The following is a 26,173-nucleotide window of genomic DNA, read 5'->3' as shown; positions in this document are numbered from 1 at the left end:
ACAGATTTTTATGTAGGATGAGTTTGTATCATCCTGAAATCTCACATAGTTTTTAAGAGAGATTAGTTCTCTGGGTATCTTCTTTCCCTTTAAAGTGTTGGTTGAGAACACGTGTGTCTTTATTTTGAAACAGAGTAGATAGCTATCTGTTGTGTACCTCCTGCAAGTAAGGTGCAAGCCTTCCCTTGCCAAGCAATCCTTGCTGACACACTCTAGCAGTATTTAAAACCTTATGAGTTGCCAGAGGGTGTGGTGAGGTTCCTGTATAAATATTACTGAGGCATTTTGCTCCACGCCTGCAGAAAGCAAAGGTGTGGTGAAATTTGACAGTACTGGCACAATTCATAATACTTTACTATTACTTCTCCATGCTTTGGCTTAGACACTGTAATAAATAAAGGTAGTGATTGTCCTGAGTAATTCAGCACTGTTAAGAAGTGCAACACTTCTGAGAAAGACTGATCTCTGTATCTGAAAAGAGATAGTTTATCTGTTAATGAATATGCACACTGTTTTCACATATGCAAGGGTGCAGTTTTCCTTTGAATGACTCAGGCAGTGAGCATTTTTAAAGAATCCTGAGTAGCAGTTAACATCAAAAATATGAAGAGTGGCCTGAATTTCTCAATCACGATACACAGTACTGCATTATGAGTAATGACGTATGTGTGGCTTGTATGCACTTTAGCCGAAACTTGTCATTTTTCCAAAGAAATCTCTCAACGGGTGTAACTGTACGTCAGCTGCACAACTACTGAATCAGAAAGGTGATCCCTGCTTTGTGTTAATGGGAGTTTCCCAGGCTGCAGTGCTATAGTGCAAGATGTGAAGATGTGCCATGTTGTGGGATGAAGAATGTGAATATCAAGTCAATGTATCTTCAAAACACATTTCTAAATAAGAGTGCATCCTAAACAGGAGCCATGTGCTGATGTGCAAGAGCAGGGTATAGGGGAAGGGCTGTCTTTTAAGAAACCCACTTAAACATTTGCTATTTTTTCATACAGCTTGACTGCAAATATTCTTGCCTGGTGGAATGACCAGGGGTTTCACAAAGCAGTTGGTATTTTCAGAAGTTTCATCAGGAGAATTTCCCCGATACTCACTTGTGGAAATGTACTGGAAATCTTAGCAATTCACTGATCTGCTTGGCACCTGCCAGCCTTTCGTAGTTTCATGCTTTTTAGGCTACCCTTGGGACTGATCTGAACTACCTGGTTAAGTGCACATACAAAGGCAGTAAGCCTTTGTCCTGGAAGACAGTAACCCCAAAAAGGGGGTTTGGAATGGAATTTCGCCCTTAGACTGTCAAGGACCTTGGATGAACTGGCATGTCTTTAGCACCATTTGAACATGTCTTACCAATGCCTTTGCCATTGCAAGATTCTTCTATCTTTCCATCTATTATGCTCTCTGCCTGTTGCACAAAGGAGCTCAGTCTCTTGAGACCTGACATCCTTTTATGTGGTTCAAGTTATGTGGTTCAAGCTGTTCGTAACAGTGACCAAGTAGAAATTAATAATGTGATACGCACCAAGTAAGACAAGATGATCTTATGTTCCTTTCTGCTCTCAGACAAAATGAGATGGAAAGTTTTGATTTTGTTCCCCAAGCTTTTGTGAGAGATGCAAAAGTATGAACTTGCAGGGTATTGCACTGAGGACCTTCTTTTAAAATATACTGATGATGATCTGCTCTTCTTTACCAAAGCATTTCAAAGCTCTTTAGAGCTGCCCTTTCCAGCTGTGATTCAGCTGTATGCAGATCTTCATGGCTCCATTATCTTTTGGAGTGGTATGTGTGGCTCTTTTATCTCTTTCAAAGCCAAAAGCAGAACTCTCTTTGTGTAGTGTAAAACTAGTGTGATTGTCCCTTTTAGCTGATTTAGACTTTTCTTTCTTCTTGGTCTATCTCCCTTCATTTTCTAGAGTTTTGGCTTTGTCTTCCAAAGCTTTCTTAATATTCCTTGCTTCTGTGGTTGCTAATTCCCTGTCTGGGAACATAGACAGACCAAGCCGTAGACCAAGACTAATTTTAATTCGGTGGTACAGAGGCAACACCAGGCTAAGGAAAGTTAGCAGAGTATATTCAAGGAGAGGCAGAGCACTTGCTCTCTGTGGCTGGAGGAATGGGCCCTCACCCCATCTCCTGCAGATGCAGCTGAGATGTAGCCTGGACTCTGTAGTTGACACAGCCTTATTGCACGGCAGATGATCCCTCGAGGCAGTAGGAGTGGCAACGCTCTCCTCCCACTTTCTTCCTTAGTCTCAAAGCTTCCTCTCCCTGACATTTCTCCTCTTAGAAACAAGGCTTGACCCCAGCCCTGCCCTCTTCCCTCACTGCCCCAAGAAGTAGATAGAGATTGCTGAAGGGCAAGGAGGATGAAAGAGTACATGGTGAGGGTGGGGATAGTCAGCGCCTTTGGGAAAGGGAGTTACTGGATATCAATGAACCATGCCCAGGGGAAGTGAGGCAGAATGAAGGAGAAAAGAGGGAAGAGGAAAGAGGAACTTTTCTTACACACAGCCCTGTGAAGTTTAATGATTCCTCCTCCATCCCCTTTGTTCACCTTTCATTCCCATATCTCTGCCTTCCTTACAGGAACTCATCAGACACCTCACTGTTCTCTCTTTTCATATTGACCTCTTATCAGAGCCACAACACTGGAATTTTACCTGTGTGACTAAGAAGTCAGCCTTCAACTGCAAGGATTTGCTCACCTTCAGGATCCTGTTCCTGTCATTTGTAAGGTGCCACTAGCAGAAGTTAATTGTTTGCCTGCATTGATTTTAGACTGTGGGTTGTTGCTATTGCTAACATTTAGAAAAAGTAGGAAAGTGCTGTATAAGTTGAAAAAATAAAAGTTCAAAATTAGTTTGGAATCTTTTTTTCTCAGGAGTAGCATGCAATTGTGAGTGTTTGCTCATGTCACAAGGCAGTTAGACCGTATGGTATTAAAGTCTTTATCTTGTGATGTTTAAGGAATATAACAGTGAGGAAAGGGAGGCCAGGTACAAATGATAGCCCATTGATACCCACATATAATGAATTAGAGATAAAGTATAAATTATACTACTGGGTCTAAAAATGTGTAGCATGAAGCTATGTATTATCTCAGCTTTGCTCCTAAGCATTGTTAACCATCTTAGAAATGTGCTTCTCACAGAGTGGCTAAGCACTGCTGGGGATTTACAGAGATATTCTGTAGACTTTGGTTCCAAGAGGGTTAAAAGTGAGGAAAGACGGTGAGTTTTGTGGGCTGACCATGGGAGAATCAAAATGAAGGAACTGGTGGGGCTCATTCTCACATGTGGCCAACTCTCATTTGGTGAAGGAAAGCTAAGCTGGCTGGATGGCTTACAGTACTTCTACACTAGTGAGATTTGGATTTATGTTTAAAATGAAATTAATCAGAACATTGTGGAATCTCCAACCTTAAAGATATACAACATTTGACTGGGAAGGGCCCTGAGCAATCTGGTGTATCTTTGAAGTTAGGACCAGGTGACTATCAGCTGTCCATTCCAGCCTAAGTTATTCTCTAACTCTGTGAACTTCACAAGACCAATTTTTGCAAATAACTGACTTTGTTCAACTGAGCAATATTACTTACATTCTTACGTATTTGAAGAATTAGGACTGGAATAAACAGTAGGGCCTCAGGGTCAAATTCTGTCTTCTCTATGGAAATTCATTATGTGAATTACTTTCCCATTGTAAGGCTGCAGGCAAGCAAACAAGTGTGGTCTTGTATCTATCTGCACAAATCACTAATCCTTTGAAATAATTGTGTCTCTTTGCATGTGTGAAATTACAAATATACATGGGATGTGGTGGTAGAGCAGTAAAAGCTTCTTATGACGTGTCCTAAAGCTGTGAGTCTGAGCCTCCTTCCATACTTGTGCTGAAAGAAATACTGGGGGTAAAAGAGAGGGTAATCCACCTGTACTTCATGACACAGCAGAGAACCAAAGTCTCTGGGATATGGTGCTAACTATTTTGCTTCTTTGGGGATGGAGAGAAGAAGCTGTAGCTTCCTCTGTTGGCACAAAAGAGAGGACTTGTTCCATGCTGGGTGATGGAGGTCTGATATCTGTCACCCAACTTGGGGGTACATCCAGGCCTGTTCTTTAGAGGCCTGTTCTTTAGGTGCCTGTTATTACAGAAGCTACAGTGCCTCAGGTGTGGAAGGCTGTTGAAGTTTTTAGCTGTGAGGCAAATATTTCTCTGTCTGAGATTTGAGGACTCCAGCATCCATTCCTTAGTGGGTGCGTGATTTGCCAAGTCCCAAAATGGTTTCAAAGTTTTTAGTCTCTGAAAACATAGGGCTGAGAATGCATGTTTATTTATTTTTTCATTTGTATATTAGAGATGGATGGACTGCACAGCTGGTTAAGGAAGTGACTACTGAGGACAAGAATATGACTGCTCATTGCTGTGCTGGCAGAAGTCAGCAGAAATCAGGAGGCAGCACTGAATCTATCTGTCTACATACAGGAGCAGATGTACTTCTTTGCATCTTCAGTTTGTGAAGAAGTATGTTTTAACTGATAAGAACTACAACGGCCTAGAAGTAGTGCAGTTTTAGAACAAATCTGCTGAAAATTAAGTGTCCTGAGGATTTTAGGTGCCCTATTTCCATGACCAGATCAACAGAAACTCCAGGACAATAGTAAACACATTGTTAGCACTCTTGCAATAAATTTCCCCATTTGTTATCTCCTGACCAGCAATTGACTAAGATACAGGAAAGTGAAGGAAAATACTTGAACTATTTATACACCAGTGAAGATGGTATCATGTTATCTTCCTTCTGTTGCAAGATCATGCTTGCTACCAGCAAGTTATTCCCCCTAGGTCCTGCCTGTGTTATCTTGATGGATGGGGGGGAAGCCAAAACAAGTAGAACAAGCAGAACAAGCAAAATACTGAAAAAACATTCCACCACGGACCACCCAGCACTGGTGCTATGCTGTGCATACTGGAGTCAGGAAAGCATAGTTTTCTGCAGTAACTTCACCCAAAACCTTTCTCTTTCACTATTCTGGTACTTCTCTGTGACAGTTCCTCACAGGTCTGTTCCCGTTCTTGCTTCAGTGACAAAGGGAAGAATAATTAATTCCAGACAGAAACTATAACTTGCCGTAGACATTGTTTCTCTTAGCATGATTATTGTCTTTAGTTAGAAAATAAGAGCCTATAAAGCCTTATAAACACGCCACAAAGATAACTAGAAAACTCCTTCCTATTTCCCATTCCCATGTGTTCTCCGAGGCATTGTTGTGTCTCAGAGAGATGTAGATTCTGCACGTATCCAGCTGCCTTCCAAACTGCTTATCAGCTCCTGTTTCAGAGAGACTGCATGAATCATGGTTTGTGCTGAAAGTGTTGTATTTGACTAGTTTGAGTTGCATGCATGAGGGATTATGGGTCATGCTGATCCCTTCCTGGCAAAAGATTGGTCTCAATATTGTATCTTAGCCCAGAGTTAGGAGAGAATCTAATTCCTCATGTCTCTGTAAGCAATGAACCAACTCTGATAAAAGAATCATAGAATCATAGAATATCTCAAGTTGGAAGGGACCCATATGGATCATCGACTCCAACTCCCTGCTCCTCGCAGGACTACCTATAACTAAGCCATATGACTAAGACCATTGTCCAGATGCTCCTTGAACTCTGACAGGATTGGTGCCATGACCACTTCACTGGGGAGCCTGTTCCAGTGACCGACCACCCTCTCAGTGAAGAACCTTTTCCTAATGCCCAATCTGAACTTCCCCTGATGCAGCTTCATTCCATTGCCTCATGTTCTACCACTGGTCACCGGAGAGAGGAGATCAGCACCTCCCCTTTTGCTGCTCCCCTTGAGGAAGCTGTAGACTGCGATGAGGTCGCCCCTCAGCCTCCTCTTCTCCAGCCTGAACAAACCAAGTGACCTCAGCCGCTCCTCCTAAGTCTTGCCTTTGAGGCCTTTCACCATCTTGGTCGCCCTCCTCCGGACACACTCTCATAGTTTGGTGTCCTTCTTATATTAAGGCGCCCAAAAGTGCACATAGTACTCGAGGTGGGGTCACACCAGTGCAGTGTAGAGTGCGACAATCACCTCCCTCAACCGGACAGTTATGCTGTGCTTGATGCACCCCAGGGCACCATTGGCCCTTTTGGCTGCCATGGCACACAGTTGACTCATATTCAACTTGCCATCAACCCAAACCCCCAGACCTCTTTCTGCAGGGCTGCTCCCCAGCCTCTGGTTCCCCAATTTGTACGTTTAACCAGGATTACCCTGTCCCAGCTGCACTTGAAATTCTCCAAATGAAATGCATTTGCTTAAACATATTTTTATTATGATTAAAGGAGCAAAAGAGTACATCCACAAGACCCATTACATATGGATACATGGAAAACAATTTGAATAGTAACGTGCCATATTTGGTCATGATGATTGAGTCAAAAAAGTTTAAGGAGAAATATTAATTATAAGATTTCTGTAATGCATCTTTAGAAATGGCGGAAGAGCCTTGCAGTATCACGAGCACAAAGAAAAAGCAATTGCCTTGTTAGAGTAGGAATGGTTGGTGTCAGTTTAGAGTTTATCATGGGAGCTTTCGAGTGACTAATTGCAGAGGAGTCACAACGAAGCTTGGCCATAGAGAAACCTGGCTTAATTAGAAGGCTGCATTTTTTTGCATAAAACTTCTACTGTTAAACGGGGTTCTGTTTTTTCAGTGTGATGGTTCGGCACTATTATTGTTAACTTGCACCAGGAACATCTCTCTTCATGCTCGTGCTTTCTTTGGGTCCAATTTTCATTCCCTTAACTCTTCATCCATGAGTAAATAGTATTACTTTGCAGAAAGGAAAGGCAAAGGGCCTCTGTTTTTATGGCATAATTTTTCTGATTTAACTTTTTTTTTTTAAATAAAGCCTTCCGGTTTTAGAAAATGTGGATGAAAGAGAGAGTATGTGTTTCTTTTTACCCTTGATACTGCAGTGCTTTGGGTCTTGCTGTGAGGAACAGAAATTCTTTCAGCTTTCTTCTCTTTAAGGGGAAAAGCATCTGCCAAAGAAGAGGATGCTGTTTGTTGGGTTGTGCTTGATCAAGAAGAGGAAAGGATGGTCAGCCCTAAACTCTTCAGAGACACTTGTAACCTCCATCCCAGCTCCTGTTGAGCCTACCGCTTCACTGCCTGCTTCATAGATTTCCACAAATGCCTCATGAACAGCTTCAGACATTTTCAGGCTCTCTGCTGAAGAGATGCCAGAGAGGTTGGCTGATGAGCTGAACAGGTCGGTCATACCCAAGGCCATTAAGACAGATGTGAGGTTATATTTTTCCTCCATCTTCATGCGGGGTAGATACACTTTCATTTTCCTCTCTTCCATCATGTTAGAACTGGTCCACTCCATGAGTTTTTCAAAGGTGATTGCAGTCTCAAGCTACAAGGAGACAAGCAATTGAGATCTCTGTGATAAGAGCACAACTTCCTTTGTGGCAATGCAGTACCAGTAGTGTTTATTTTCTCTCTTAAACTGACTGCTCTTGGCATGGCATTTTTTCTAGGTATATACAGATTAATGTATTTAGGAGAGGAAAGCAAACTATGACTCTTTCTTCTCCGCTCTGTCCTGCTTTCTATTTCTTTAATAGGCTCACTGCCAATTGATTTTGTTAATGAGATGGCTACTCAACAAATTTCACCTAAAGCTCTTCCCTATTTACCTTCTTTGCTTGGGAAAAATATTCCCAAAATCATTCTGTGCTTTTGACTTGTAAGCTCTATCTACATTTAAGACCTCCAAGTAACCAGGTGTAATGTAACCAATTACTAATACCTGAACTATCAGTTATTACTGAGGATATTTAGCTGTGTTCAAATACCTCTTCATTTTTATAATGTCGATTCCTTGAGTTAGTGTACAAACATTTCAATGAACTCTCATTTGTTACATAAATTTTCGTATTCAGACTATCTATAGTGCTGCTAATGACAGTATTCCATGCCTGTATTCTGTTCATATCAACAATAGTATGTCATGTATATTTTATTTTCTGAAATTGCTTTAACTATTCCAGTACCCCTTATATTCAGATTTAGATAGTTTAATTTCTGAAGGTATGACGTAAGCATGTTGAGCGCTGCCAAACCAAACAATAATTACAGCTAGTAAAGCTAACATGAACTTCCCAGGAAGCTCCTAGGTGTGCAGGAAGGGAGATAAAAAACCTTCGGATTTCAAGCTGCTGGAGTAACAGCTGCTTAGCTGAGAAGAATCTGTTCTGCAGTTACCAATATTTAACCCACTAAAGCAATTCCTTAAGCAGTCCACGCTCAGCACAAACTATTGCAGGGACACTGAGACAGCTGCATGCTTCTATACAACAATCCCGTGCTGCCAGTGTTGAGATCTGTGCAGGTGAAGTGTTTTAAGATAACTTTATTGCAAAGGGCTTTGCAGCACCTAAGTTTCACTGTTTATGGTTTTCTGAAACCCAACTGCCAGGGCCATACCTGCTCCAGGCCAGAGACATCATCAGGCAACATGACCAACATGCTCATCCCCCCGCTGGCATATGGAAGCTCCAGGATCTTCATTTTCTCAGAAGCCATCACTGCCACTTTAAATGAACCAATCTGATACATCATCTGCACAGGTTTGCTTTCTTGCTGCAAAACCAAATAAGATAATACAGTTTTCACAGAGATTATTCTTGGAGTGTAGAAATGTCTACTTATGGTTAAAATTACTGATTGCTCTTGTTCAGGAAGATTGTGTAACAACTTGTCTGCTCTTCATAAATTCTAGAAGACACCTGTAAGCTGATACGTGCCCACATACCTCAGTCATTCTGAAAGGCACTGCCTGGGTGTCTTCATCCTTAAATGCTTTCTCCCACATTCCTTTGAAGTAAATGGCGTTAACAAGGACCATTTCAGTCTGGGGATCCACAGAGCCCGGTTGAAGGATATTTTTGATCATTCCTTTAAGAATGCATAGGAAAAGAGAACACATGTATATAACACATCTGTGTATAACACATCTTGCGTGGCAATCACAACATTAAATGAAGGGTATAGAATTTGTGGGGAGGACGGTGTAGTGCAGGGACATTGTTTTGCTTTTGCAGCTGTAATCTTGTACTTCCGAGGCTGATTTGCTCACTGCTGTTGGCAATAGCTGTTGTTCCCTCTCTGCAAAGAATTATGAGTTATAAGGCCCAGAGATTTACTTGTTACAAAATGAGTAAACCTGTATATTTTGTGACAATGGGAAGAACCATTGGAACCTTTTATCCCAGGATGGTCTCCAACCCAAACAGTGAACATAAATACTTCTTGCTTCAAACCAAAGTTGAAAGGAAATACCTATATAAAGAAGGTGGCAGGAAAGGAAACCAGAATTTTACTCTGCTTTCTTCTTATACTTTGTTCTTGTTTATTCTGCAGTTCTCATGCCCATAACAAGCTCCTTCATTAGTTCTTTCCCACCAATAGCTTAATCATGGCCTGGTTTTCTCCTTCAAAGTATTACACCACACAAGAGGTTGTGTGATTGTGAATATTTTCATTTCAGTTAAAATTAAAATTCAGCATCTTTTATCCTTGTTTGCTGTTCAGGCCATGTGCTTCAAGCATGAGGGAAAGGAATGTTTTGAGGGGGCCAGGAAGGGACTGGAAGAATGGAGGAACCACATGGAGACACAGTAGGGTAAAAATCCCAGTTGTGGTGTACCTCTTTCTATGCATTTCATACACCTCCCTACCATTCCTTAACTCTGTGTTTTTCCATTGCACTTTACATGTTAAGATTTCCCAAGTACCTTATGACTGCATGCCCTACTCAACAGGCACACAACTACTCTGGGAAGCTTGAGGGCAAAGCGCACTAATCAAAGGATATCCAAATTCTCAACATTAGTGTCAAACCACTTGTCCATGTGTACAAAGCATATTCTAGTGCTGTCCCTTTCATCTGGACTGGAAGTATTACATACCCACAAAGCCCCTACAGATAATAGGGTCCTCTAAAAGGGATGTGTCTGAGGAAAAAAAAGAAATGTTAAATGGTAGTTCCGTATCTGGGAACTGATTTATTATCCAGGAGAAGGAACAGAGGGAGAAGTTTTGGAGTTTTTTTGTCTCATGACTTAAGTGTTCTCATATGCTGTTCAAACATGGTGGCAGAAGGGAAAATACCTATGCCAATACTTGGCTTGCTCTTACCATCTGTCTGACTTTCAACCCAGGAATTGATGAGCTCTCTGGCTTGATCTGCAGCTGTTTGAAAGCTGATAGTTTCCAAGCCTCCTTTATACAGTTCCTTCACACATTGCAAGTATTCCTGCAAAGGAGAGTATGCAGTTTTCAGATCAGAATGTCAAAGCATTTTGCAAATGTGAAATGCGAGACTGAAATTAACAGATATGAATAATCTGCTTATTAAGGCTAATCAGTAAGCCATGATCATAAGCATCTTAAGATTTGACATTCATTACTTCAAACAAGAGTATATGCTCACATTATTTTAAAAATTTTCCAGAACTGAGTTTGATCCAAAAATAACATTCATTTCAGTTGAAGGATTTTTTTTTTTTTCATTTTGCCCACTTTTAAACTTTTTATTTTGCAAATGTATTTTCCTTTTATTTCAAATTAAATGTTCCTTGCAGTGCAAAAAATTGGAATATTTTTGAGAACCTGAAGTTATTTTTCAGGTTTGTTTTACAAGTTGAGAAAACAGTTGGAGTTAACTCTTTCTAACAAAAGTGACCTTTATTAATTATACTTTGACATGGTTGGATCATGATTGTACTTTGCACAAACATCTTTTTGGCTAGGCACACTTTTTCTCAAGACTGTAAAGGGTTAGGGCTGTGATAGAGAGAAGCCATGAGTCCTGTCTTCCATATGGAAGAAAATTTATTTAGCAGAACCTAGACTTCTGACAGTGCTTTTGCATTACAGAATGGTACAGCTTTGACAAGGAAATACACTCAGATCAGATCTTAGAGCAACTCACCGGTAGGATTGGATATGTCTCTTCAGCATACAGTCTACTGGCAAAGCTGAGTGAATAATTGTCACTTGGTTTGGTGATTTGGGTGAACATGTCTTTAAGTGAAGTGTGGACGCTTACAGATGTGCTGCACTGAATTGTTGACATGAATACAAATAAAAAGATAGATTATGTTATTCTAGTTTTAGTCCTTAGTAGATTTTTCATACTGTATGAGGAGTAGAGTAGTTCAGACACTTCTGCTTACAAAACTGTTGTTCATCCTGTATGTCTTGTTGCTATAACTATACCAATGTAGTAATTTTCTGATATATACAATTCTGTGCTGGTTTTATACCGTAATTTCCTCATCCCTATCTCAGGGGGACTCTTAATTACCCACTACCGTAATCTAGCTCCAGCAGATCAGGTAGGCTTTCCTCCATTCCCAACCAGTCCCATTTAACCAGTAACATCCAGCTACCTTACCTAAGCATATGAATATATATATAATTTTCCCTATTTGCCCAATATTACGGTGCTGGGTTTCATCTTATGCTTGTTCTGAATCCTCTGTTACCTCCCTTCTCTCTCTATTCTTATGAATGAAGTGTTCCCCCAACTGCTGGATGCAGAGCACTAGCTGCTCATCGGAGGGGGCTTGGAACTGCTAAGAGACTGCTTTATCTGCTAGATTTTGCTCCCTGGAGAAAGTGTCATAGAGAAGGAGATTAAATTTTTTCTGTACCTGAGATTCAATAGTCTCTTCAAATCCTGTGATTTTATCAAAGTGAACAACCTGTAATTGCAAATAACAGTTGTTGAAATAACAGGTATGACAAAAAAAGGTTATGCAACTGAGATTAACACATGATGTTTGAAGTGAACCTATTGGCTAACTGGGAGGCTGGATGACTCAAAAGGTGCAATCCATCTGTACCATCTGTGAATAGCTGTGCCTACTGTTGCCTGCTTAGATGATCTCTTTTTCTATTGAACATCTAGAAATCAGCTCCAGTTTATGCTATTAATAATAATAACTTTCTTCCAGGTAACCAGCCAGTCACTCTCTGTGAAGGAAGTGAGAGCTGTAGGAAACTCATATGAAACATTCTGCAGTCTGAAGACATGTTTTGGCTCTTTCCCTGGAGATTTTATCTACTTTCCTTGCTCTAAACAAAGGACCACTGGAATGTGTTGTTCTCTTTGAGAATCCTACTGATAACAATGATAAAATGAAAACTTAAATCCAGTTTCAAGATTTCTGGCTGATGCGTTTGTTAAACGTTACGGCAATTTGAGGTGGCCACAGCTTTTGATAACTCTGAATCCAGATTTTTTAGCCTCTGAGCTATGCAAGGGACATTATCATATAATTAAGTGCTATGGCTCTATTGAGCAGCAGAAATATTTAAATCCTTAACTGCAGCCTCACCTTATCTATCTGAGCCCTGGTGTTTTCTCTTGCACCTAGGTAGACCATGGACAGAGCTGAAATGATGCTCAGCGGGGAGTAGAAGATGTTCTCATTGACATGCTGGACTTTCAGCTCCTTGAATACATCAAAACAAAATTCCGTGCTTGCTGCACCGATGGAGACCATTGTGAAACCAGTATTGTCTAGAGCAAACAGCAGAAGTACAATGACAATGTTATGATGATGTACCGTACAAACACAGCACAGTGCACTTTAATAGTAGGTTTTAGGCAATGAAATATAAACAAGTAGTTTTGAAGTAATTCTGTGGTAACATGCCTATTGCTATGCTCACCTCTCATGCCTATTAGAAACTCTGTAGTCATAAATCTATTTCTTCCAGCCCCTTATGTAGGTGCTTAATGCTGGGATCTCAAGTTTGTCTTTGGAGTATTAAACCCCACCAAGGTTTTTAGTGACTATGCTTGTGAGTATACACATATACTCGCACACACATTTCTCTCACTTTCTTTTCTGTATACAAGTTCACATATATATTGTAAAAATGTAAGTCTGTACACCCACACACGTTTTTATCTTGTGTAGTGTTCACGAGCTGTATTTTCCAGGGATGCAACTGTTAGAGAAGTTTCACAGTAAAATAAACCTAGCAAATTCACTGAATGCCACAGTTTTGCTCTCAGTGCACTCTGTTGAACGGGACGTCAATCAAGCAAATTTATTCTTTGGCTGCCAAAATCAAACTTAAAAGATAGTGAATGAGAGGTTAAGCTGCTCTGAAATAAAATCATATTTTAAGCACAAAATAATATTTTAAGCACAAAGAGTAAACTTTAAAAAAGTCTCCTGAAAACAAATACTCAGATTTTACACATAATAAAATAGTGTAGAACCTGTACACACAGGTGAGAAGATTTGTAGAGAATATCACATAAATATTCTGTCCTTAAAGATACCAAACATAGCACAATAATTGCTCTCTTTTTAAGTTTAGGCATAAGCAAGAAATAATATAGTGAGAAGGTAAATTTTCCTAGAGAAATGCTTACCTTTTGAGCTTCAGCACCAAAGGCAATACAGCTTTCCAGCTGTATGTAGGCAGACTGGCTGAGCCCTTGGGAATTTATACAGTCTGAATTGTGACCCACCCGCTGCTGCCCTTCAGAAGTTTGACCTCTGACACCATAAAAATAATTTAATGGGATTAGGTCAGATTTTAGTTTCAATGGGTCCATTTTTTATTGAAGGGAGAGCAAATACCAGTTTTTTATTCTGTATAACAAAGTGTTTTCCACGAGTACATCAGGACTGTTGGATTGGAGAAAAGACTGGGAAATAATGCTCATGTTCCTTTAAGTCTCATTTGCAGCTAGATACTGGGATGTTAATAATAAAAAAAAAATGTGAAAACCTTAGAGATGGAAAACATAATTAGCAGTTATTAGTCAATCTGTCAATAAATAGTCAATTTATTATTATGGTTATAGTAACAGACCAGAACTCTTTCAGCTGATCCTTTTTGTATGTACAAACTGCAACTGAGCCATGCTAGACAGAAGATAAGTCAGAACAGGACTTGGCCTATTATTCTACTAACAAAACTGGAGAAATAAAGAAGGGTGCATGTGAGAAAACCAACTGAGATGAAAGTTAAAAGCAGACACGTTTTCTTTGAAAAGTTGGGATATTTAAAAAAGATCTTTTGATGGGTGTGAAGGTTTTATAGCAAACTCTTTTATTCTTAGGGAGTAATAGCAAAACATAGCCCCCGACAAAGTAAGAAGTAGTCAATTCCAAATGTTGTTTGTGGTATGCACTTGCAGTGTGTCTCTCAGATCTTCCATGGGTAACTTAATGGCCTGGCAGATGACGGAGGAACTGTGAAATCCAGCTAAAGGAGTGTTCATGGTCTGTGGAACAATCATAATATACAATAGCAAATATATTTCAGTTATAAAAGCATTTCAGTTATAAAAGCTATTGTTCTGTATTGAAATAATAGAATGGACAAACAGTAAAGAAACCATTCTGACCTCTGTAAAGCACTACGTGATTTTAAAAAAGGGGGGACAAATCTTAAAGTCAGTACGACATAATTCTTTAAAACATATATGGAGATGACGGTGATCTCTGTTAAGGAGAAGCGATAGGCTCCTGTACTGCTGTCACAATTTTAGACAGTGCAGTTTTCTTTGCCTCAGTCTGCTTCCTTTTGTGAAAATAAACATGCTATAGAAATCTGCATTCTCCTTGCCAGGTTGTCACCAAGGCAATCTGAGGACTTAAGCAAGACAAGATTGTAGTGGAAGTATTATTTTTTGTTAGAACTCTACTCCACAGGTATCTGCCAAGTGGTTTGGTTTGGTTTGGTTTGGTTTGGTTTGGTTTTTTTGTTTTCCCACAGATAGTCTGACAGAGATGTATCTATACTTAAGCACAGAATAATTCTTCTCACTTTTTTTTAAGTCAGGCCTACTGCTTCTGTTGCAGCCTTTAAGAAAGCCTAGAAAGCTTGCCTGCTTTTTCTGATCACAGAATCACAGAATCACTAAGGTTGGAAAAGACCTGTAAGATCATCAAGTACAACCGTTAACCCCAAACCATGTCTCACAATGCCACGTCCACATGTTCCTTAAACGCCTCCAGTGATGGTGACTCCACCACCTCCCTGGGCAGCCTGTTCCAGTGTTTCACCACTCTCTCAGTAGAGAAATTTTTCCTAATATCCAGCCTGAACCTCCCCTGGCACAACTTGAGGCCATTTCCTCTTGTCCTGATGATAGAAGTGCTTATCAGAAAACATTATCCCTACTTATAAAATAAGTGTGAGTATGTTGATGGAGAAAGGGAATGGGGAATGAGTCTCCCAGGTGCATTGTTAATCAAAAATCTCCACCATCTGGTCAATCAAACACCAGTAACGAGTTGTGTACATGTATTCTACTTAGCTCTTTGTATCTGTTTGTTAATATACAGATCAATGTAGACCAGGTGGTCCTGCCACACTGAAACATCCTGGTGAAATAACAAGGAAAAGAAGGACAGTTTTGCCTCTCACTGAGGCAAGGAACAGTTTACCAGCCAGCCAGGTGCTGGAGAAGACATCCAGCCTCAAAGGGATGCTTCCAGATGCTTTACAGCATTAAGACAGTGCTACCACAGCTAAGAAGAATGGCTGAAGATCTCCTTGAAAGGGATGCAGTAAGGAGGCAGTTTTAGTAGGAAAATGTCAGTCTTTCTAGAGGCCTGGTCTGAGAGAATGTCACATGGATACAGCCAGGGGACTGGGCAGCTCAGCTAGTATCTCAACTCCTAGCTCACCCTCCCCTGTGTTCAAAGGGAGAGCAGCTGTAAGGGTGAACAAGCCTTGTGAAACCAGGAGAATACGGTGCTTTTTTACTGGAAACTCTCTGGGAGAAGCTCTGTCCTTGCCGGAGTTGTCAGATGGAGGATCCTGAATAATTTCTGTCTTATGAGAGTCTCTGCCACAGAAAAGGGGCGAGTTACCCACTGTGGCCAAAACTGTCAGCCATTTTCTCTGAGCAGGCACCAGCTCAGGTCAGTAAGGGCAAGGTGTTTCCAAAGTAACATTTTCATGAATATTGTTTAGTGTGTTGCCTCCTTTGGATGTTATGAATAAATGCTTTTATTAACACTTCACCATAACCTGTTTAAAGGGGAATAACAACAGGGTGTTTCTCACCCAACAGTTTGGTGTACCAGTGAGCCAAGGCACTAAACACTTAAACGAGTACCCACATTCCCTCTTTTGTTTCCACCGGCAGAGTGGTTCCCCATTTCATTTGTGTAGCTCAGGAAGTGAGGTGGTACCACAGACATCAGGAGAGTCAGAAGTGCTTTCTAGTGCTGGTGGCCAGAAGAATATCTGGCATATAATAAAATACTGGGAGATGTGCCTGGACCCTGCAAGTCCCTATCCCTATCACACTTCATGTCTACAAAATAATGGTTATCAGGAGTCCTTAAAAGCTGAAGATGAAAAGGCTGAAGAGAACATGCCAAAGTGAGCATATGCCAACATTACTAAACTAGGAGGAGCTGTGGACTCCCTTGAGGGTAGAGAGGCCCTACAGAGAGACCTGGATAGACGAGAGAGCTGGGCAATCACCAACCGTATGAAATTTAACAAGAGCAAGTCCTGGATTCTCCACCTGGGACAGGGTAATCCTGATTATACATACAAATTGGGGGACAAGAGGCTGGGGAGCAGCCCTGCAGAAAGAGGTCTGGGGGTTTGGGTTGATGGCAAGTTGAATATGAGTCAACTGTGTGCCATGGCAGCCAAAAGGGCCAATGGTGCCCTGGGGTGCATCAAGCACAGCATAACTGTCTGGTTGAGGGAGGTGATTGTCGCACTCTACACTGCACTGGTGTGACCCCACCTCGAGTACTATGTGCACTTTTGGGCGCCTTAATATAAGAAGGACACCAAACTATGAGAGTGTGTCCGGAGGAGGGCGACCAAGATGGTGAAAGGCCTCAAAGGCAAGACTTAGGAGGAGCGGCTGAGGTCACTTGGTTTGTTCAGGCTGGAGAAGAGGAGGCTGAGGGGTGACCTCATCGCAGTCTACAGCTTCCTCAAGGGGAGCAGCAAAAGGGGAGGTGCTGATCTCCTCTCTCCGGTGACCAGTGGTAGAGCATGAGGCAATGGAATGAAGCTGCATCAGGGGAAGTTCAGATTGGGCATTAGGAAAAGGTTCTTCACTGAGAGGGTGGTCGGTCACTGGAACAGGCTCCCCAGTGAAGTGGTCATGGCACCAATCCTGTCAGAGTTCAAGGAGCATCTGGACAATGCTATTAGTCATATGGCTTAGTTATAGGTAGTCCTGCGAGGAGCAGGGAGTTGGAGTCGATGATCCATATGGGTCCCTTCCAACTTGAGATATTCTATGATTCTATGAATCTGTGTGCCTTCACCTAATAAGCTGATTTCTCACACTGTTTATAGTGAACCTCAGATACATGCCACTCTTTTCACTGTTTATCCCTTTTTTGTTCAGAGCCACTTTGTGTTCACAGGGATTTATTCTATTTCTACCGCACTGATCTTCCATTGCTGCATATAAGACTTGACCAGTACATTTAACTCAGACAAATCTGCCTTCCAAGTGTCCCTCAAGAATCTCTCCTGAACAACCATGATTTCCCTTCCCTTAATCTGGTTTATCGTACATGAATTACCTAAGTGTCCAGACCTGTGTCACAGTCCCAGCTTATCACAAATGGCCTGTATTTTAGGATCTACAAACATATCCAGTGTGCAGCTGCAGTTTGTCAGTGATCATTTTTTCATACTATCACACTGTAAGTATAGAATCAAAATAATCCCAGAGGTGTTTTTTATACCTGGTGAATTTGACTTCTGTGTAGTGACCTGGTTCCAGACCTGCACAACAGTTTTGTATGTGTTTGCTGCAGACCTTTGTTTCAGAAGTTATACAAAAGCCATGTTTTCTCTCTAAGAATTGGAGTTTCAGGTTCAGAACACACCCACAATATGCAAAGGTATTGAGGATAAGAAGCTCTGCTTTGATAGTGTATGAGAAAGGCATGCTGCGCTCTTTCCTAGAGGCCTGTTTTGGTTTTCTGTGCTCAAACTGATAGTTAATGAAAGGCCAGTTGCAAGCAACAAAATCTACCCATGAGCAAATGAATGGATGAGAACAGGCCATCAGGATAGCGCCAACACACAAAAGGTTTTGTATGATTGGCTTGACATGGGGTCTAGAGAGAGTAAGCAAACCGTCCTGCAGTGGGAAGGCTACCTGAGACAACTGGCAATGGATTGCCCTGTCCAGCACAGCTGTGCAAACCAGTACAAACAGTTCTGTCACACATCCTTGTTTGACAATGCTTGTCCCAAGAAAGAGGTCAGCTAAGGCTCTGCTGCCCTTTCCTCTGCCAGGCATTTCATTGTGGAGCTTTCCCTAAACCAACACACTTTCAGTACCTGAGCTTTGGACACCTGAGAGTATAAAAAGCACGTTTTATCCAAAAGGATATGAAGTCCAGGTCAGCTCACAGACCAAAGCCTCTCATCCAATCACAAAAAGCTACGCAGAACTTGAGATTTTGTTCTCGTCCTTGTTCCTGCTCTTTTGCCAGTAGTAAGGAGCATGTTAATTGTTTTGTGTTTGTCTTCATTCCACATTGTGAATCTGGAAGCTGCCTTTCCATGAGGGACAGAAGCCACCATTCATAGGGAAAGAAATCATTTTACTCAGAGTGGCTGCAGCTGAACTGATTGTCGTAGAATCAATCACAGAATCATTTACAGAATCACAGAATCACAGAATAACTAAGGTTGGAAAAGACCTTTAAGATCATCAAGTCCAACTGTAAACCTAACCCTGCTAAGTTCACCACTAAACCATGTCCGTAAGCACCTCATCCACATATCTTTTAAAAACCTCCAGAGATGGTGACTCAACCACCTCCCCGGGCAGTCTGTTCCAGTGTCTGACAACCCTTTCAGTGAAGAAATTTTTCCTAATATCCAGTCAAAAACTCCCCTGGCACAACTTGAGGCCATTTCCTCTTGTCCCTTGGGAGAAGAGGCCAGCACCCACCTCTCTACAACTCCTTTCAGGTAATTGTAGAAAGTGATAAGGTCTCCCCTGAGCCTCCTCTTCTCTAGGCTAAACAACCCCAGGTCTCTCAACCTCTCCTCATAAGGCTTGTGCTGCAGACCTCTCACCAGCTTTGTCGCCCTTCTCTGGACACACTCCAGCACCTTGATGTCTTTGTTGTAGTGAGGGGCCCATTGCAGACCCTGGTGCTGTAGCTATCAATGATGGTTTCTCTCTCAGTTGTTCTGTGGGACTATTTTTTTTCCCCAGGCCGAAGAAAATGAGGTGTCTGGTCAAGCTCCTTCAGACAGGAGATTGTGGCCCACCTGGTATCTGCAGCAGCACTGTGCCATTCTGAAGAGACAGACATTGTTGCCTGCAGTGCTGCCATGATCTCTCACAGATTGTGACAGGGGCGTTTGTCATTGCTCTTGATTGTCATTGGGATATCCCATATCAGGTCTTACATTAATTTTAACCTGACATGGGCTCAGCCTTCATTGCACAGCTGATGATTTCTTTATGGTCCCCCATGAATATTTGATCTGGCATAGGCTGATGTGGCCTTCATGGTATAACTTTCAATGATCACATCCCACAGGCCAGCAACAGGTTGGATGGGAGTATCTGACCCAGAACCTGAGGGCCTTCCTCACTGTGATTGAATGAGTTTTAGCCTCACCTACATGCAAAGCCTTTCATTTGCTCCCATACACGCCATATCTTGCTGCTGAAGCAATATACAGGGTGTCTCTGATGATGAAGGTGCCTTCATTCTGAATGAGCTCAAATACAAAATGAAAGTGCCCAAGAGGTGGAAGCAAGGACAATCCCACTGACAGGAGTACAGAAGCTTTTCTCATGTATACAGTGATGGAATTTGAAAAGCAAAAATTCTGCTGGAGGGAAAACTGACAAGGGATGTGAAGGGCAGTAAGAAAAGCTTCTTTAGGTATGTCATGGTTTAACACCAGCTGGAAGCTAAGTGCCATACAGACACTCGCTCACTCTTCCTCGCCCCAGTGGGATGGAGGAGAGAATCGGAAGAGTAAAAGTAAGAAAGCTCGTGGGTTGAGATAAGAACAGTTTAATAATAGTAATAGTAATAGTCATAACAACAACAACAACAGCAGCAGCAATAACAATAATAATTATTTGTAATGAAAAGGGAAATAACAGAAAGAGAGAGAAATAAAAGCCAAGAAAGAAAAGTGATGCAAGTGAAAACAATTGCTCACCACCCACTGACCGATGCCCAGCTTGTCCCCAAGCAGCGGTCTCCTGACCAGCTTTCCCCCTAGTTTATATGCTAAGCATGACATCATATGGTATGGAATATCCCTTTGGTCAGTTGGGGTCAGCTGTCCCGGCTGTGTCCCCTCCCAACTTCTTGTGCACCCCCAGCCTACTCGCTGGTGGGGTGGTGTGAGAAGCAGAAAAGGCCTTGACTCTGTGTAAGCCCTGCTCAGCAGTAACTAAAACATCCCTGTGTATCAACACTGTTTTCAGCACAAACCCAAAACATGGCCCTATACTAGCTACTATGAAGAAAATTAACTCCATCCCAGCCAAAATCAGTACAAGGTAGAACAGGAAAAAGAAGGCTAAGGAAAAGTCAGGATGACTGGAGAAGGTTCCTGATGATTTGAAAAAGTGACTAATTTTTGGAAGGGGAAAGGAGAATTCTGGAAACTACAGGTCTCTGCAGTCACTGAAAAGGTGTACTGCACTGCTGCAAGGCACTAGGGCTAATGTTTGTTATGATCTGTGTTAAGAAAGGCACTCAGACTTGGTAAGATATTGCTTAAAATAACATTTATTGCATCTAAGATTAAAAGGAAAAAGGGTATAGTATAGATAATCTTGCATTCCCTCAGATGCAGGGAACCCCAGGTTGTGCAGCATTGGACAGACCACCAGTCAAGGCATGGCATGCAGTGCAGGTCCCATCCATGGCGATAGATGTTCACTGACACTTTGGTCTTTAGAGCTCTTGCAGGTTTTTCTAAAGAAAACAATTCTATTCATTTCTGCTGTGAAACAAAAGAATGATCACGTGAAAACATGCTACTTCACTTTACAATAAATACAAGGACACAGGTGGTGCAATCACCCATGCCACGTGGGAGCTACCTACAGGTTCCTTCCTTCTGACTGGCATGCAAAGTTCACCCTGCAGCCCAGGGGTATGTGCAGCACAGCACAGGATGGGAAGCCACTCTATACGCTCGTCACAGCACAGGCCTGTGCCTTCTTGTGTCAACTGTTATGTGGATCACTAACTCCTTGATGTACAATTGTATTTCAGTTTGAATCACTACAGAAGTCTATGAAGCAAAGCCTCCTAGGAGCATTTCAAGACACATGAAGGAATAAAAGGCAGTGGGAAAAGCCAGCATGGATTTAGCAAGGCCAAATCTCTCCTCACCAACTTCATTTTCTTCTAGGATGGGATGGCTTGTTCTATAAACAAGGGAAGAGCAGAGCATGTTGTACACCTTGACTTTAGTAAGGCCTTCAGTGTAATCTCCGAGAGTATCCTTGTAGCCAGATTAGAGAGATAAAGACTGAGTAAGCAGATAATAATATGGGCAGGAAATTAGCTGGACTACCAGGAGCAGCAGGAGCCGGGCTGCTCCATGAGTACAGTGAGCCGGGCCAAGGGTCACCCCGGGGTGGGCAATGCCCTCAACAACTGGTGCCACACCAGAAGGTCTGACCCCAGGGAGGCAGAGACGAATGCCAGTAAGAGGGTCCATCAACATCCCCGGACACAGCAAGAGAAGAACCGAGGCCAGGGTTCATCTGGGGAGCCCAGGGTCATGGAGCAGTGAGAGCTGGCTGCTCCCTGTGGGATGGGAGCCCCAGAGACAGGAGCCAGTGGGATAGGGGCCTCACCAACCAGGGCCCAGTCCCATGAGCAAGGGAAGCAGGACAGACCCTGAAATGGTGGCCAGATCCAACCAAGTGTTCAGATCATAAGGCAATACCATAGTGACAGGGCAGGTCCAAGGCCAAGCCAGAAAATCAGTCTGCAAACTAGGATCAAGAGGGCCCATGGCTGGGAAGGGCTGTGGGGAGTTGGAGACTGGCCCTGCTGTGGCATCACTGGGGCAGGTGCTGATGGCCCCGGGGGCTGACATGGGGTCCTGGGCTGTGGGCCAGGTGGGGGAGGCTCCGTGGGAGGTCAGGGCCAGCGAGGTCTGTTAGCACCATCAGGTCTCAGGCAGAGCAGCCTCCCCTCTGAGCAAGGTGTGTCCTCACTCCTTACAGAGGCCTGGGCTCAGGAGTGGCTCAGTGGCTGCGGGGTGTTAGCAGGCTGTTTCAGGGGACACAGAGCCAGGGCAGGGGCAGAGGGTTGGAAAGGGACATGGCATGAGAGGCCTGGGGCTGAGTGCGGTGGTCAGGCTGCCCCGCTGGGCCCCAGAGGCTGGGTGGGCACAAGCCGGCCGGGAAAGAGGGTCTTTCTGGGTGGAAGGGGGTTCACTCAGGAGCCTGGGGCTGAGTAACAGGTGAGCGCTATGGAGAGATCAGGAAGTTTTGTAGTGACAAGGCCCTGCATGACCAGAGTCCAGGCTCCTCAGTGCTCAGCAGAGGGCTCAAGGAGGCTTCATGTCAGGGAGCAGCAAGGGCCAGCTTCTCCCCAAGGAAAGGCAAACCAGGAGGCAAGGGGGAACCCATAGCCGGCAGGGCAAGAGCCTCACCAGCCAGGGCTCAGTCCCATGGGATCTGAGCAGAGCAGGCCCAGAGATCACAGCCAGCCCCAACCATCAGTCCAGATCATAAGGCAATATCATAGCTATGAGGCAGGTCCAAGGAGAAGCCAGCAAGCCTATTCACATGTCAGAGCTAGGCTTAGGTCCAGTCATCACAAGGCAGGGCCAAGGTCACGCTAGGAGTCCTTGGCCACGCATGGGCACAGCTGTGTTTGAACTGGAGACTAGTACACATCTGATGTAGCACAGAATGGGACTGAAGGTCCAGAGCATAGCTTAAACAGAGCTCCTGGGCCCATAGGTGTGGATGGAGGCTCCATGTGTGGCTGGTCAGTACCATTAAAGGCATATTAGTGCATTCAGGGCCCTGTCACCCACTTAGGAGCAAAATACCATTTGGGAGCCCAGGACAGCTTTCCCCCTGGGGTCCAGGAGCTTCTCTGAGTGCTCTTCCTCTGGTGATTATGATTAGAGCATCCTGCCTGCAAACTCTTGTGCCTTCTGCCATGGATTTGGTTTGCTTCAGAGAAGGTAGGCCTTTCTTGCAAGTCGAGTGTGCAGAGAAGTATGGAATGGTCTCAGAAAATTATATTCCCCAAAGGGCTGAGAAGATATGTCAGCTCCAACCCTTCCCCAAATGACGTGAGAAGGAAAGGCACGCTTAGTCCACAGACCACTTCTAATGCTGTCCTATGCAGCATTAAAAAGAATGTGATTGCAGGTGGTCTGTTCCACAGACCCCTAGCAGTACTGTATATCCAAAACAACACAGCACATAGTGAAAATGGAGTGTAGCACATGGACAGATGGCAATTTATTGATATGCCAGCTTCAATCATGCTGCCAGGGAACAAAAAGGACCATTGGACAATACCTAGACTTCGTGGGAACCAGAACTCATGTTTGAAACTCATGTTTTCAAAGTCTTACTGGACTTCAGAGCTCAGAAGCAGCAGGCAGTGTTTGCTCCCCTCATGGCTGCTCTTCCCTCATCCATCTGTAACACCCTCCATGCTGCTCGTTGCAGAATTGCTTCCCATGGGGGCTGGCAGCTCCTTTACAGCAGAACCTGCTGGCCCAGACCAGCAATGCACAGGCACAGTTCTGGGCCCAGCCATCGATACAGGGGGTATAGATTTTATTCAACTTTGTTGAATCTCCACTATTACCTCTCATTTTAGCCTCCATGGAGGATACTTTCTCCTTCATAAACCAAATAGCTCTATCCCTTCTACAGTATTTGACTGTGATATTATTTTTTCACTCAAGGCACAGACATTTTTAAATGTCTATGGACTTTCAACAAATAATATTTCTGTCTTTTTCTTAAAAAAATACTGTATTCCAAGCACAGTGCCACTGGTCTACATTTTCAGTATATCGATCAGAATCATCTGCTTGAACAAAAATTAAAGTAAGAACAAAATTGGAACCTACATTAAGCTCCCAAACCTAGTTTTCAACAGATGTCTGTCTTTCAGAAGACTGATAGACATCACTTCGTATCCCCAGTGACACCTAATGGACCAGGTTAAAACAAGAGTCAAATGCTTCTGTTTCACAGTGAGGACATTAGGTGGGTGCTGTGCCTTGAAAACCTCTCTCATGTATGGTTTTAGGAAGCTGCTTACCATTTCTGCCTTGATTTTTCTCCATTTCTTTGCTTTAAAATAATCATCAAGCAGAAAAATGGTTAAGCAGTAGAATAGCTATTTTCTTTATGTTATGTAATAAATACTTCCGTAATAAGTGTTGATAGTTTTACTGTTATTGTACCTAGAAAGTGCAGAGTGACAGACGTGCTTATTTCAGGTTAATAACAGTTTTATAATTGCTTAATAACCTTACACACTCTGCTCCTTAGGACAATGTCTTCGAAGTCCTGCCTTTTTCTTTTTCTTTTTCTTTTTCTTTTTCTTTTTCTTTTTCTTTTTCTTTTTCTTTTTCTTTTTCTTTTTCTTTTTCTTTTTCTTTTTCTTTTTCTTTTTCTTTTTCTTTTTCTTTTTCTAGTTGTAGCAGAACTGTGTTGCTGCTTTTGGCTATAAGGAAGCAGAACATAACGTACACAGTAAACCTTGAAATACTTGAAGTACTTTTTTGCTTGAATACTTGTGTTAACCATAGCTAATCCTTTATGACTGTCTTGGGATGTTTGCAGTCCTCCCATAGACTTCATAGCGGGTATGAAAATGTGTTTACCTGCTGCCAGCATCATAGTTTCAGGTTATATTTAATGCTGACTTTGCAAATGGTTGAGACAGCTCCAAATATAACCACGTGTCTCCTTTTTTTAGCACTTTTTAAGTACTGATACTGTAATTTGCAGTTCTGCATATGCATCCCAGCAGAAGGGAGATTGCTTAACTCAGCAATTAACACTAATAATCTTTTTAAGTAGATAAACTGTAACATAAAGAACCTTCCCTCTAAAGACTGTGAATTAGGAAATAACATCTCTAGAGGCTTATCACATCAAGTGGCAATAAGAAAGATTTCCTTGTATGATTCTTGTGGGTATGAGAGAGCTGAAGCTGTCCACCTTTTAAGACAAACACTCTTCTCATGCTTTTGAATTTATATCTCTTAGGCATCACCTTGGTATATTTACTTAGAGGAAATCTTTTAAAACTATCTGGAAATGCAATGGTAAATTCAAATAATTTAGTTATTTGACATGCTGTATGTATAAGCTCAAGGTAAGTATAGGAGCTGTAGGGTTTACCTTTTTAAGCTCAAAATTTTTAAAAACATTGTTAAGCTGTTCAGTGACTTCATGTATGGGTACATTCCGGTTTTGAAAATAGGATCCAAATCCTAGTCTAAACCGCTTCTGTCAATAAACCTACCCACTGTACCATTTTTCAGGCTGGGTGGTGTGGTAACCCAGAATAGGTAATGATGCATTTAGTTTGCAATGCTTTTATTAGAATAAATAGAAGGACCACCAATTAACATTCATCAATCAAGGATATGTCACTGGAATGAAGACAGGAAATTATATCAGTCAGGAAGATGTTGTATTTGGAGATGATGATTTATGAATAAATGGTAGACTTTCTGGAAGCTCCCTCAGAACAAGAGACACAGCCTTACAGTACATATAGCACAAAGAAGCCCAAATGCATTCCTGGAAGAAGAATGCTTTGCTGAAGTTTAGAATTTCATCTGCAAGTTGTCCAAGCATCAATTCCAGGATGGTAGCCCAGCAAGTTCAACAGAAACGGCCAGGATTAGTCTGAAAGCTGTGTTTATTTCAAAGAACTCCTATAGAGAAACCAGTTTCTCAATAGCAGTGGCAGGATTTTTCACAAAAATCAAAACACTGGCCCTGTCTCTCAAGTTATTCAGTAATGATGGAAAAACTTCCTAAGCTACCTTCTGAAATTCTCATTCAATCCTGGATATAAGTCCTGAATACAAGTTGTGTG

General features: G+C 42.3%; 1 protein-coding gene across 1 annotated transcript; it reads right to left on the bottom strand.

Annotated features, from left to right (window-relative positions):
* Nucleotides 1–7,047: 7,047 nt before the first annotated feature.
* On the bottom strand, nt 7,048–12,604 carry LOC104253013 (ovalbumin). The gene is made up of 7 exons (XM_009811000.2): nt 12,437–12,604; nt 11,750–11,800; nt 11,026–11,154; nt 10,230–10,347; nt 8,845–8,987; nt 8,517–8,672; nt 7,048–7,443 (listed from the first exon to the last, which is right to left on the bottom strand). The coding sequence occupies exons 1-7, from the start codon at nt 12,602–12,604 to the stop codon at nt 7,048–7,050; spliced, it is 1,161 nt and encodes a 386-aa protein (XP_009809302.1).
* Between the last annotated feature and the right edge of the window lie 13,569 nt (nt 12,605–26,173).

Source organism: Gavia stellata, chromosome 3, assembly GCF_030936135.1.
Source record: "Gavia stellata isolate bGavSte3 chromosome 3, bGavSte3.hap2, whole genome shotgun sequence".
Taxonomy (NCBI): Eukaryota; Metazoa; Chordata; class Aves; order Gaviiformes; family Gaviidae; genus Gavia; species Gavia stellata.
The sequence above is the reverse complement of the archived record's forward strand: the minus strand, read 5'-3'. Positions and strand labels throughout refer to the sequence as shown.

Coding starts and splice junctions, on each gene's coding strand:
- LOC104253013 (XM_009811000.2), bottom strand. CDS start 12,604: ATGGTCTCCATCGGTGCAGCAAGCACGGAATTTTGTTTTGATGTATTC. Junction 11,801..12,436: donor CCAGGGCTCAGATAGATAAG/GTGAGGCTGCAG, acceptor TTGCAATTACAG/GTTGTTCACTTTGATAAAAT. Junction 8,988..10,229: donor GGTTGAAAGTCAGACAGATG/GTAAGAGCAAGC, acceptor GCATTCTTAAAG/GAATGATCAAAAATATCCTT.